At 32.8% G+C, this 14,048-nt stretch overlaps 2 protein-coding genes across 2 annotated transcripts; both read right to left on the bottom strand.

Annotated features, from left to right (window-relative positions):
* Positions 1–202: 202 nt before the first annotated feature.
* Positions 203–1,432, bottom strand: LOC130797612 (germin-like protein subfamily T member 2). The gene has a single exon (XM_057660269.1). The coding sequence runs from the start codon at positions 1,141–1,143 to the stop codon at positions 499–501; it is 645 nt and encodes a 214-aa protein (XP_057516252.1). The 5' UTR covers positions 1,144–1,432; the 3' UTR covers positions 203–498.
* A 147-nt stretch (positions 1,433–1,579) lies between these two features.
* Positions 1,580–7,808, bottom strand: LOC130797609 (5-formyltetrahydrofolate cyclo-ligase, mitochondrial-like). The gene is made up of 8 exons (XM_057660266.1): positions 7,407–7,808; positions 6,091–6,231; positions 5,330–5,494; positions 2,840–2,881; positions 2,704–2,749; positions 2,224–2,294; positions 2,002–2,128; positions 1,580–1,911 (listed from the first exon to the last, which is right to left on the bottom strand). The coding sequence occupies exons 1-8, from the start codon at positions 7,762–7,764 to the stop codon at positions 1,893–1,895; spliced, it is 969 nt and encodes a 322-aa protein (XP_057516249.1). The 5' UTR covers positions 7,765–7,808; the 3' UTR covers positions 1,580–1,892.
* Between the last annotated feature and the right edge of the window lie 6,240 nt (positions 7,809–14,048).

Here is a 14,048-nt window from a genome sequence, read left to right as displayed (position 1 = left end):
AATATCTTGATTCTCGAAAATGGGTTAAATTTCTTCATCTTTCTTTGTTTCCAATTTGACTGCATCTGCATTTCTATATTCTTTAACATCACTAATCAAAAAAATCATATTTGCAATTGTAGAATCAAAAATCTAAGGTTAGAATGACAAGAGTCCCTTACCTAAAGTAACATATATGTAATGTTAATGGTCTAATGGACAATAAAGAAACAAGATATGATTTATTGTTTCATCACTTGTACATTAAAAATGCATAATAATGCTTCAATCTTTAATAGCAAAAAATCAATTACTAAAAACAAAAAATAAATCAAAAAAACAAAACAAGGAATATCAAATCACAAATTATTGTATGAGACGATCTTACTAAGAGACGCGCCTCATATATGGGTTAAATATCCCATTTTATACACAGTATAAGAATATAAGCTTTTTATTTGGTGTCGTTTCACCGAAAGTTGATATGATCATGGTAGTATAACTATTCCATAATTCACATTATCCAAATTTGGATTCTATTTCATGGATAACATTAGAATCCACTTGGAAATTTTGGCTCAAAACATCATCAGGAATTGGAGGCTTTGTAGCAAACAGAGTTGTGGCTAAAATCACTACTCCTGGATTCTGACTATTGAAAGCTGTGAAAACAAGAGCTTTAGTTTCTCCAACATTCTTCTGAAAATGAACCAATCCCCTTGGGATCACAAACATCTGCCCAGGAATTAACACCTTGGAGTAGTACACATTGCCCGTTGTCACAAACCCGACCAAAACTTTCCCTGAGATCACTACTCCAACCTCACTTGAGCGTGGATGGGAGTGAGGCGGGTTCATACCATTAATGGCAAGATCGACCCTGTTCATTGAAATTCCAAGAGTGTTTAGGCCCGGAAATGTGAGAACATTCCCAGGTGTGACCTTTGATCTATATGGGCTCGAAGATGTATCACCCTCATTCATAAACCCGTTGAAGAAGAAATCTTCTGAGGTCACGTTTGAGGCGGGCTTGCAAGGAAAGCTCGCAAACGAGGGAGAGGAATCGGGTTCTGCTATGCAGAAGTCCATCAAGGGGTCGGGATCAGAAGCATGGGAAAGGAAAGGAGCAAGCAAGAGAACTACAAGGAAGAGTATGGCAGCCATGTTTATCTCTAATTAAGGAATGTTTTTGTGTTGTGATAAGGATAGGATTAGTGTTTTTATAGCTACGAACATGAGAATTTGTCAAAGGCAGGTTAAAGAAAAGCATTTAGAAAGAGTGTAAACAACATCAGCAAAGAAAATTATGCATTGCTGAGGGAAGATCATAGTAAAATTTCAAAAGGTTAGTTGGTAAGACTCATTCAACCTATTGAACCAAGAATTATCTCTTGTTTAGTTTTAGACTAATCTACCTTTCACACCATAGTGTAAAATTAAGTAATGGTCACGATTACAGTAACGACACAGACACACGGTGATGCGGTAACAGGAGCGATGCGGGTTTTTTACACCTTGACGATATGGATATAATTGGAAAATTTGAAAATCTTTACAAGGTGGTAGATACAATACGACACGATCAGGTTTCTACACTATGTTTCACACTCAAAATTCTGATGCAATCTTAAAGAATCAACTCAATGAATTACAATATCATAATTCATTTCATATCATAGATTATAGGATTATTAAAACAATAACACTAACCATAAATTTGCCACAAAATAAGAACGTTACTTATAGTCATTATCCCCGGGGACCAAAAACCTTGTAGGCTTTCAGACGGCCTTGTATAAGCTCTCACCTTAGAGAAATTTCAATCACTATGCTGATCAGCCGATACAAATAAAAAAGAAGATCACATCGGGGGAATATCACGAAGAAGCAGTTAAGTGACAATGCCATGGCAGTCATATACCATGCTCCATCCTGAAAAATTTGACAAAAAATTTCAACATTTGCCAATTTGTCATAACAAAGAAGTAGCATTAACTGTGCACAGTGTGTATTCGATACTACCTTTGACGTGCGGCTGAGCTAATGGGAACAACAGCGGCTGGTGTTACTAAAGCATCCACATTTATATCATTAGGAGTGATTGGAATGACACCATCATCCAATATTTGCACAGAATATGACAAAGCAACTACCAAAAAAAAAAATAATAATAATAAAAAAAAAACAATCAATCAGTAAACATACAAGGCAACTAATAAATGGAGGGATTTTACTTGAGCATACCAAGCAATGGTTGCTTCCAGTTCTGTTTGTTAGCAAGCTGTCGGTATTTACTCAGAAAAGTGTCATAATACCTTCAAAAGTTTTCAAGACATGGGATTAGCGAGTTACCAGAAAGTTCTCAATCCAACATTAATGCACGTTGACTAATGATATACTCCCATTGAACCATTGTAGGCTATGCAAACAGAAAATCTTTTTCCCTTTTTTTTGGGAATAACTTGTTAGTTGAAATGTGATATTCAATATGTAGAAACTCGAAACACTAATATAGGAGCCCGCTATATTAATTTCAAATTTTTTTATCTGATAAGTCATAAGTGGGGGGTGGGGAGCAACGGAAAAGATACTCAGATAGACATGAGGTGGAGTTTCACACATCAGTAACGGCACTGGACTCATTTAACTTGCATTTTACAGAAAACACAAGCAATTTTAATCAAATACATGTCACCGCAGGAATTTGAGGTTTTTGGAACATACCCTCCACCGCGGCCCAGCCGTCTTCCAGATTTGTCAAATGCAAGTCCTGAAAAAAGGAAATTACATGAATCATCAAAAGCTACAATTTCAGTTCCAGTAATGTAGGAGTGTAGTAAGTAATTGATAGCCATAATACCAGGTAAGAGAAAGAGGTCAACTGCTTCACTTGCTTCCATAACTGCAATGAGAGATCATTCTTTGTAACTTGATTTAGACAATTTGAAAGAAGTAATGAAGAGAAGTAATATCAGAGGATGCTTAGTGGCCTTAAAGCCATAATGTAAATTATTTTTTGAAAGTAAAGGAGGGAAGCAGCGAGAAAATTATGGATGATCAACCAATACTTTGATTTCAATCCAGAAATTTCAATGATCTTGAACCACTAGAGGAAAGTAAAGGAGGGAAGCAGTGAGAAAATTATGCTATAAGTTCCCACAAATGGTATTAGATTGAATTCTAACTTGAACTAGCATACAAGTTAACATAAAAATGTCGAATATATGCAGTTGTAAATGTAAATGAAAAGCTCAAGCAGAATTTCATTGATAATAAGAATTGTTTCATGATTAGAGTCCCCACACTAGTGTCCAAAACTCTAACGGCCCGTTTGGTTAACGGTACTAATTGGTGGTAATGGAAATGATTTGTAGTGTAAATTATTTTCATGGTATATATCATTTCATTCCCATGATAATGAAAGTTTGATCATAAAAAAGTTTTTTTCTTCAAAATTTTCATTAGCACCTAATACCACATGTTCAAATGGTAATGCATTGGAATGAATTTTGTGAAGAAAAATGGATTGTTGAAGGAGAATATGCATGTCCATTAAATTTTGTCAAGAGATATTTCTACCAAATTTACACTAATTTTCCATTACCATTCCCACCATTTAGTACTAGTTACCAAACGGGAACATCCAGCCTTGATGTGGCCACAGTCAGATATGCACATCGATTGTCTGAATAACATGCAGGTGTTTAAGTAACAGCGCTTGCCCGTTACATAATTCTATCACTTGAGCAACCTTGAATCTGTCCTAGGAAACCAACCATGAATAGGAAACATGACCTCTAGCTGCCAAGTTCAACTATACACATTAAGCACACAGCCGGATACAACTCAAAGTACTCCAAGTTGAACAGAAATGTTAGCTGATAGCCTCTTACTGCTAAGACGATATATATGTATAATCAAGAAAAATAAAAGATGCTAAAAAGCATTCACTAGTGAAAGAGTTATGAACTGCTAATCTCTGAGCTATGAACATGAAATTGGGCCAGAGAAAAATTTAGGAAGCTGAAAGGCAAGTATATTGTTCTCTTTAATAAGTATATTTAGTAATACATCTTGGTTGTTAGTGTTCCTCCAGTCTACTTACAATTTCCCAGATCCATTTTTTTATGAGAAATTCCTTCAAATGCTTGACTTCACATTAAGCCAGTTAGAGAGAAGACTTTGAGGAAGACAAGTACGAAATTCATATTGCTTACGGAATTGTGATGATTAAATTGTATTGTTACTTCCCTTAGACACCATCCGTTAAATTGGGACCTTACTTCAATGTCTGAACTTCTTTCTCTACTTCTTTATTTACACCCTTCTTCGAATCTAGATACTTGGACTTGGTCCCCTAATCCATCAAAAGGTCTTTCCTGTGTCTCATTCTATTCTTGCCTCGTTTCCCATTTTCCAACATCTTTTTCCTTTTAAACAGCCAAATTGTTTTGGGGAGCAAAAATCCCATGTAAAGTTAGAGCCTTTGTTTGGTTGGTTGTCTTGGGGAAGCTTAATACTATGGAGAATTTACAGACTAGGAGACTTAATAAGTCTTTGAATCCACATAGATGCATTATATGTTTGAAGGATGGAGAAAATAATGAACATCTTTTTATGCATTGCAGTTTTGCAAAGGACCTTTGGAAACAAGTTTAAAACGAATTAAAAGGTCCACAAACCAACAATTCTTGTTGGCCACGACGGGTCGTTGGTGGTTCTAGATAAAGTTTGGAGAAACTTGCAAATGGGAGATTGTAGGACCACAATCAGTCAGTTTGTCTGTGAAGGAGAGTTGTGTTGGGTAAAAAAGGCCCGACTAGTCATCAGTCCCCAAGCAACGATTCGCCGCCACACTATCGTGGTTTTTTGTTGGTTTCTTTTTGAATGTTCTCTTGATCAGTTGATTCATGGTTGCCTATATGCCTTGGACATGCATGGCTAAATATACACTTAAAGGGAATGTTATCTTCTATAAAAGAACTAATAGAGAGGTTGATAGTGTTCAGTAGTAAATTACATATTCTCATCCTAAAAGTGAATGTTCTTGAGCCTTGCAAATTTGTAAGAAATCATATACTTTGAGCCTTATTCTTTCAGACCGTAAGTTTTAAGCATCAAGGATCTCTTCAAGTTTGTCATTGTGTGTTTGTGCAAGTCAACCAAATTGTTGTATTGTAAAGGGTAGTCACCCAACAGAAACATATTTTTGTAAGCTAGATAATTACAATGAGTCCATTTTGTTGCCTCCCACAGATAAGTCAACCAAAAAAATAAATACTATGTAGAGCAATCAAGCCTGTCATTTATCATAGGAGCTTTATGCAATAAAGACTAGAATGGGAGTTACCATCTTCCCGCTGGTTTCCTTTACTATCTACTGGTACAGGTTCGAGGATGTCCATTGAGTTTGCAATTAAATCATTCAAGCTGGAGATGTTAAGCATTCGCATATGACTGTTCTTATCTTCCACTCTTGGCACATAAAGTGTTTTACCTTCAAGTTCCTGATTGTCTGCAAGCCAAAACTAAAGTTTATAGTATTCAAAAGAAAATAGGTTTTGGACTAGTTATTTTAAGAAGGTAAATAGATCAAAAATTTTAGTTTACAAGCTTCAGCAAAGCCTATGGGCATGAAAAAATAAAACTAAATATGAACTTATAGTGATGCCTATGGTGCATTCTACGAGTTTGTACTTTTAGATCTTAAGAGAACGAACAAATTATTATAGCGAATAGGGAATTTCTTGAAGGTTAAAAAATTAATGACTAGAAAAAGAATCATCATGTTGCTTGATAAGTGCAATTATTTGCACTTATGGTACACATTTTTATGCTTCTTTTTGGATGTTTAGTGGTGTTTTTAGGGCGTTTTTCGCTCATTTACTAGATCTTTTAATTATATAGTTTAAATCCATTAGATTACAATTTTCAATAGTTTAGATATTAAATTCAATCATATATTGCTTTCGTTTCACTGTGGAATCTAGAGTAGCACAAAAATTATTAAACTAGATTCCTTGTGTTCGACTAGCAGCTACATGTATATCGTGCACCTGCGGTAAATAAATTTTATATCATTGCCCAAAGAGCATTTGGAAAGTGTCAAACCTTTGTCTGAACTCTGTAAGATACTTGCTAATATTTTAGATGTATCAACTTCTCGCAAGGCACGACAGCTTATATAAGCACACAACCTTCTAGTTGATTTAAACCATGGAGCATCCAATATCAAATGCTGAATTACATCATCTGTGAAGACATAAAACAATCAATATAAAGATAGTTTATAAAAAAGATGATTATTTATGGTTGATACTATTGAAATGTGGAGATGAAAGGAAGTTGCAAACTGAAGACGATGGAAGCTTAATATAACTCCCCACCATTACAGGTATCAAATGTTCAAAGACGTTTAGGCTCAACTATCAAACTAGAAATACATAACAAAAATCTTCTCTTTTATAAGTGCTCTACTAGTCTGTATTACTTATGTTGTACTTTGTACACTGCGAGTTATATTAAGCTTTAGTTCAAAGCATCTATAGTGAAAATTCAACAATTATCTGAGGTGTTAATGATCAATGGTTCAACTATCAGTTAAAATCAAAAAGATTTGTATCTTTATACAATTTACATTTATACGAGCATGAAAATCATGTACATTGTTATTCATTGAAGATGCATATCATATTTGCTATCAAATGTCAATCAAAAACAACCATATTTGTTTTTATAAGGATTAAATTGCATACATCTAACCCCAAACCTCGCCTGTGTGGGAGCCACTTAATGACAACAAAAAATGGAATGGTGTTGTATATGAGGTTGAAATAAATGTTAACAAGTTATATAATGTCAACTGAAGACATTGCTATAGGCCGGGAGACTTTTTTATCAGGAACACTACTATTGTCCAATTGATCATCTCCTGTGAAATGTTCACTATTACTATTGCAATTGGTGACTTGAGTCCACCATTTGACCTGGCTTATTTTAAGCTAAGGTTTGAACTCTTGTGCTTTGGAGTTTTAAACCATGGAGGAGTTTGCAATTCCTTTAATCATGGGTTACTTCCCCATGCTCATATAGAAGAGAAATTTTTGTTTTGATGCAAGCCTTTGAGGATGTCTTGAAAATGGCTTGTTTCGGAAAAGTACGTAGGAAGAATTGAAGGGTGTCAGCTCAGACCAGATCATTGACTAAAGAACAAAGCAAAACAACATTTACATTTGAACCTAATTTCCCAGGTTATTCCCACATCAAAATTCAACTCAGGCTTACCAAATTAGTCAATTTATCATCAAAATAACCAATTAATCATCAAATAAATCAATTCGGGTAAAACCCAAAATTTCAAAACTAACCAAAAACAAGTAACAATCAAATAAAGAGCAAATTTTTTTTTCAAATAAATATATAATTACCTTCAAGGGTTCTCTGAGAAAGATCCATCTCTTTAAGGGATTTACGTACTTTGGAACGTATGATACGTTTCTGCTTAAAAATGGGATCCAATTCAGAAGCAGCAACATCAATGGAACTGCTAGTATTGGTAGAGCTCATCCTGATGAAAGAGTGAAAAGTGGAAGGTGATGGTGATGGTGACGGTGATGGTGATACGGCGGCGGGGCGCACGTTAAGGATGTGAAAGTGGTGGGGAGGAAGTGGTGATGCTAATGTGCACAAATGATGAGAAGAAAAGGACAGTGAAAGAGAAAGGGTCATAAGCTTATTCAGTTGTTTGGGCTTAAGAGTAGAGGAGAGTCTCAGAATTGTGTTCATTTTTTAGTAAGTTTGGGGCCTCTCACTTCTTTCATTTGTGATGGGTACTGTGCAGTGTAATCTACACCCAATTTAGTCTCCGAGTATATTTGATTTAATCGTAGACTCGTAGATCAGACATAACGGAAAAAGAGAATTAATTATTTATGTAAAATCTGGGAATTAAATTTCAATCAAAAAATGAAAAAAAAAAAATCTTCAAACTGGCAAGGTGTGTACTCTACTAAGTAACAGCAATATAAGTGAATGGTATAACGAGTATACCAAAAGATGGAAGTGGGTTGGATCGGCATGTAGGCAACTTGGCACAACCGACTGAGGCAAGCCACTATATGATATTGTCTATGGTATGACATAAAACGGTACAATTTGGCACGAGACACAATAAACACGACACACGAGCCGTCTAACACCACACAATTTTTATGGTTAGAATTTAGTCAAGCCCAAGTACAACACAACGCAAAATTTATAGGCACTACTTGACACGACAATTTGGCATAAGGCATGACACATAGGCGATCCAACACAATACGATTTTCATAGTTGATTCCGTACTTATTCCTATTAATAACAAAAGATATCCAACTTTCCATGCATCTAATTTGCATCAAAAAACACTCTTTCATCTTGACTTTCAATCAAAAATCACATATAGGTAGTATTTGACAAAAAAAATAAATTTTCTTGTAAATAAAATATGAGAAAATATCAATTATTTTAGACTTTTTATAACAATAATGAAATTTATTCTAGCAAACTTCTCATGAAGTGGAAAGATTTGTTTTTGAATAATTTAGCAAGGGCAAAATTCTTGATCTTTAAAAAATGACCAAGTGGCAATTGGCAATCAAGTTTAGGAGGAGCCCGCTAATGGTGGAAAGTATGAGCTAGACATGCCTACATCAATCTTCGTCTTGGATAAGACAGATGTTTAATCTTGAGACTAAAGCTATGACCCACAAAAAACCTAACTGATGGATGCCTTTGGTACAAATTGTTATGAGAGGCTGTATGTTTGATATATCATTTTTAATTGAATTGACCCATTATATATTTTTTGAATTATTATAAGTAGGCGTTAAAAATAATATAAGTAGGCATTTTAGATATTGTGAGTAGACATTAAAAATACGATAAGTACGCATTAAGGATAATATAAATAAAAATTAAGTTTTAATGTGCTGGGCTTGAGAGACGTCTCTCAAAGAGACAGTCTCTCAAGAGACTAGCTGTTTCAATTTTTATATATATTTTTTTTGAATATGTAGAAAAATAACTTAAAATATATTATTTACTCTGAAAAACATTTGATCAAATTATAAATATTCAAAATATCAAATATATTGAAAAGTTTGAGAATAGAATTATAGAATGATTTAGAGGTTATTTCTTCTACTTTATAATAGTGTTAATTTACAATTTTATCGTAAAATGATTAATTTTTCCTTCCCTTTCACCACCCATACTGAAAACTATGATCAATATCTATAATCCAAACGAAAATGATAAGTAAGAATTACAATAGAGAGGGGGAGAATACTAGGATTAATGTGTTCAGGCAAGGGTTAAATTTTATAGTAAAAGATACGATCAATATAAAATAGAATTTTCAAGAAAATTTTTTTAAAATCTGCGTACATAGGCACGCCTAAGCACAATGTGCTCACACGAATAGGGCACTTGCTTGCCTCAGCAGTGTCTTTGCTTGCCTAAGCAAACGAGCTCATGCACATTATGATCTCTATTTCTAATTTGTTCCCTAAAATGCTGAAGTGCTCAAAAGCAACCTCCAATGTCTCATACTTGCTCGCCCAAGCAAGTCCACATTTTGTCCGTCACGACTAACACATTAATCCAACCATCGAACTGAACCAATATAACCATGGAAATTGGAATTAAGCCACAACTTTGAGTAGGTTTGAGAATCCCTACTTTAACAATTAAATATATTATTATTAAGAAGTTTGTGACTCTGCAGACATAGCCCATACAATTAGCTATATAGGGTTTGGTGAGCCATGACGCCATCAATTTAAACATGCATTTTAAGATTATAAGTATCCCGTTAAGATTATAAGTGATCAGTTTAAGATTGTAAATAACCAGTTTAAAGTTATAAGTGATTACTCTACGACTTTAAAAATGATCACTTTAACACTATAAGTGATCACTTTACGACTTTAGAAAATGTTCGCTTTAAAATTATAAGTGATCACTTTATGATTATATATAATTTATCACTTTAAGATTGTAAGTGATAACTTTAAGATTGTAAGTGATAACTTTAAGGCTGTAAGTGAACACTGGATCAACCCAATAGAAATGGTCCTACCGGGAGACACTTATTTGACAATTTTTAAACTTCAAAGACATAGGAGTATTTTATAGAGGGGTGTATGGCAGAATAACTTATTAGGCAGTTTAGCTTATTTTGATACAAATAGAGGATTAACTGGTCAAATCAGCCAATGTTAATGCTTGGTAAATTAGCTGGTTGAAAGCAACTTATTGTTACAAATAAGTTGCTTAAAAGCAGCGAGTTCAAAATTAGCTAGTCTAACTAGTTAATAAAACCAAATAATCAAATCAGCCACTATAGTCAGATATTAACTATCAGCTATCAACTGTTTGACAAAGCACCTTGTCACTCCAAATAGATAAGATTATTTATCAAAAAAAGCACATAATAAGACACAAATGAACTTATTTCCATTTATAAGCGCCTCCACCCCCAGAGCTCGGGTTCGGTTCAGTTCGTAGTTAGTAACTGCTAACAAAGAGAGACTAGTCAAAAAAGTCAAAAGCTCTGTTCGCACTTACTAACTGCGATCAACCCCTTTGGTTTTTTTTTTTTGGATCACAACACTTGTTCGCAGTTAGTAAGTGCGAATAGCCCCCTACCCTTGAGTTTAGGAATTAAACGCTTATAAATACGAATAAGTTTATTTGTATCTTATTGTATGTTTTTTTAATAAATAATCTTATCTATTTCAAATTTTCTACATATGTGATGGATGTCCGTTGGGGGCGTGGCCCATTTTGTTTCACGCCAGCAAGATCCCATCAAGGCATCATTCCCTTGTTATTCTTCACTCATTACATTTACTTAGATTCTTATTCTTGTTTCAAATAGTGTCCTACAAATTAATTAATTGTCATTATTCTAATTAAACATTAAGAAGATAATTATCCAATGCACTATTACTATTTCAAAAAGATTAAATTATCATCATTTTGAATTAATTTTCTTTAATGTTTTATAGTTCGACAAACATTAAATATTATAATAAAGTATAACAAGAAAATAAAAAAAATGAAAAAATTATAATTAATTTGTTGAAAAGCTATTCGTAATTTGCACAAGTTTCAAACTAGTTTATTTAAAGCGTAACAAAAATTAGATGATATGTATAGAGAGTATTAACATTAAATTAGAAGTTTGATTATCACATATTAACATCCAATCTTGATTAGAAGTTTGATTAGTGGTCACATAATATTAATTCCAATCTTTTCATTAAAAAGATAGGGACAATCCATTTGGCCCCTTATAATTGATTTGATTCCTCTATTGGCCGGATAATCCACCAAGAAAGCTACTCAAGCCTCAAGGTATTATTTGCTTTGATAAATATAAATCATCATGCCCGGGTTTTACTAAGCGTGCATTAATAACTATTCATGAGATTTGCTTTTGTACTATTTTAATTACTCCCTCTCATCTTTTTTATCTTTCATTCTTCTTATTTGAAATATGAAAAAAAATCAAGAAAAATACTAATAAGAAATAAGATTGTTGATCAGTTAATTGAAATCATAAAAAGGAGTAAAAGAGTACAGTAAAAAAGAAAAAAATTATAATAAAATAAGAGTACCATTAATATAAAAAAAATCAACTAAATTTTATGGCTTAAAAACGTAAATTTGTGATATCCTTATGGTACAATGTGTTAGACAAATGAGGTTACATTTACCCTAAATAATGTTTCAAAATGCTCATAATAAAAAGAACTTTGTGAAATTTCTATTTGAGGAAAATAAAAAAAAAAACAAATAAGACTATATAGAGTAATTTAATCGATTTATCTATTTATCATCTTATTTATAAGAGTAAAATGGTATACGCTGTAAATAAATATAAAATTTAATTTCTAAAATAGGATTATATTAAGCATGATCTCATAACAATATAACTAATATTTTTAATTTCATCAAATATAAATTCAAATAATGTAAATTGAGTTAATAACGATATATTTATTTTTAACCAAATATTTTTTTTGAACATTTTATATATAGTCCTAATTAGTGTGGTATTACCTTTAATTAAAAAATCAAAAAGATGTTCCCTAGTATCATTATTTGATGCTAATCCCAATAAATATAGTCAGTTTAAAGTATTACCACCTCTTCTTTGCTGGACCCATTTGAAACCATGCAATAAATAGTCAGTTGATCATGCATGCTAATGCATAATAATTGCCGGATGATAAATGAAATGGAAGCAGATAACATAACTTATTTAAGAGAATCAATTATATTTTACGTATTAATAATTCCAAATCTAGATTTCACTATAACTACATCATCAGGCATCATCATAATGCTTTATAATTAAGTTGAAGAATTAACTTAAACAAAATTTACACTGATCATTCTAATAATATGTTTTGTATATTATATTATATATTTTTTTTAGCAAAAAAACTATTTTACGTACATTTTTTCTTCATATGATAAGACTAGGTTTTTTAGACTACAAGTCTGAATGTAAGATATGATGGTCTTCTATTTATGAGAGAACATCTCTTATAGCTTGAGATTACTTTAAAACAAAGTGTTCATCTCATAAATATTTGTCACATTTCACAATCAGATTGTCTCTGCCTTTAATAATTGTATATGTAAAATATTAGTCAGAGGTAATTATGAAAGAAAATTATTTGGGATGATTAATTTAATATTAATCTGGGAGGAACTAGTGAGTTTAGAGAGTAATCTGGTAACATTTATCTGGGAGGATTGAAGGAGCATTAAACATACATTAGTAATATTAGTGCATGGGAAGGTCACGTGCGGTTGGAAGACACTTGTCAATTATAGAGGATCATTATAAGCTAGTGGGACAGGTGTTAATAAGAGAAGCAAAAAGCGCCATGAAAAATAAAAGAAAAATCAACAAAGTAAAGAGGAACTTGACACGTAAAAGACAACTACAGTAACATACAAGGGAATTTTGGGGTTGTTGTAATAACAGAGGAATGTTCTACTTGCACAGACATAGACTAAATACATATCAAGGAGCTCATAAATGAGGGGATGGTAATTAATTTTTAACTAATAACTACAACTAAGAGAGAGATAATGAACTCTAAGTAATTTATTGTGAAAGAGTTATTACATCTGATTTTCAAGGACCCAAATTGATTTTCAGAGAAGCATTATAATTGCACAATCATAAATCTAAGAGGGTAATTACTATTGACATAAATAATCCACAAAAGTGCATTTGCCAGATATTAATCACAAAAGACCTCACGTCAAAATAAGTCAGTAATCCACCTTGTAGCTATAGTGCTCCTGCAAGAACCTATTAGGCAATCTGCTTCAGACTGTTACTGACTTGGGCGTCGGAGTGGGTCCCCGGAAAAACATTCCGAGCCCTGCTAACCCCTTGTTGCATTTTACAAGAACAATCATCTTCTCAAACGATCTTACTGCATAGCTTGGCAAGATAGCGAAAACAGACTTCCAACAGTACTTAATCTCTGATTAATTACAAAATAGAAAATTAAGTTCTTAAATAATTGTTAATGAAAACTTACAGGAACAATAATTAATAGTCATATAAAAGTTTTATATGTACTTGGATATATCTTCTATTTTAATATTCCTCGTCCCATTCACAATGATTGTCTCAATTCATATATTAATTTATTTTGTCGTTTGTGCAAACGATTTTTCATCAACACGTATAATTGATGCAAATTGGCAATAGTTCAAAATAAATATGGTTACGTAAACGGCGGCTTTGGATTGTTTGATTATGGACATTTAGTTTTATGATAAAATTTTGTTAGCAATATTCGGAAACGGTTAAGTCGGGAGATTGTGATAGGAGTTCAAATGTTTACCACTTACATGCATGTGAAAACTTATTATTGTCTCACGTCGTGACTGTAGGAGATTTTCTAACATATCCTGAACAAAAGTCAAGGGATAGTGTGGGTATTATAATCTTATATAAGAAAAATTATTATAAATCCTAAATAATACTTTTT

The sequence above is a fragment of the Amaranthus tricolor genome, chromosome 13 (genome assembly GCF_026212465.1).
Source record: "Amaranthus tricolor cultivar Red isolate AtriRed21 chromosome 13, ASM2621246v1, whole genome shotgun sequence".
NCBI classification, from domain to species: Eukaryota; Viridiplantae; Streptophyta; class Magnoliopsida; order Caryophyllales; family Amaranthaceae; genus Amaranthus; species Amaranthus tricolor.
The sequence above is the reverse complement of the archived record's forward strand: the minus strand, read 5'-3'. Positions and strand labels throughout refer to the sequence as shown.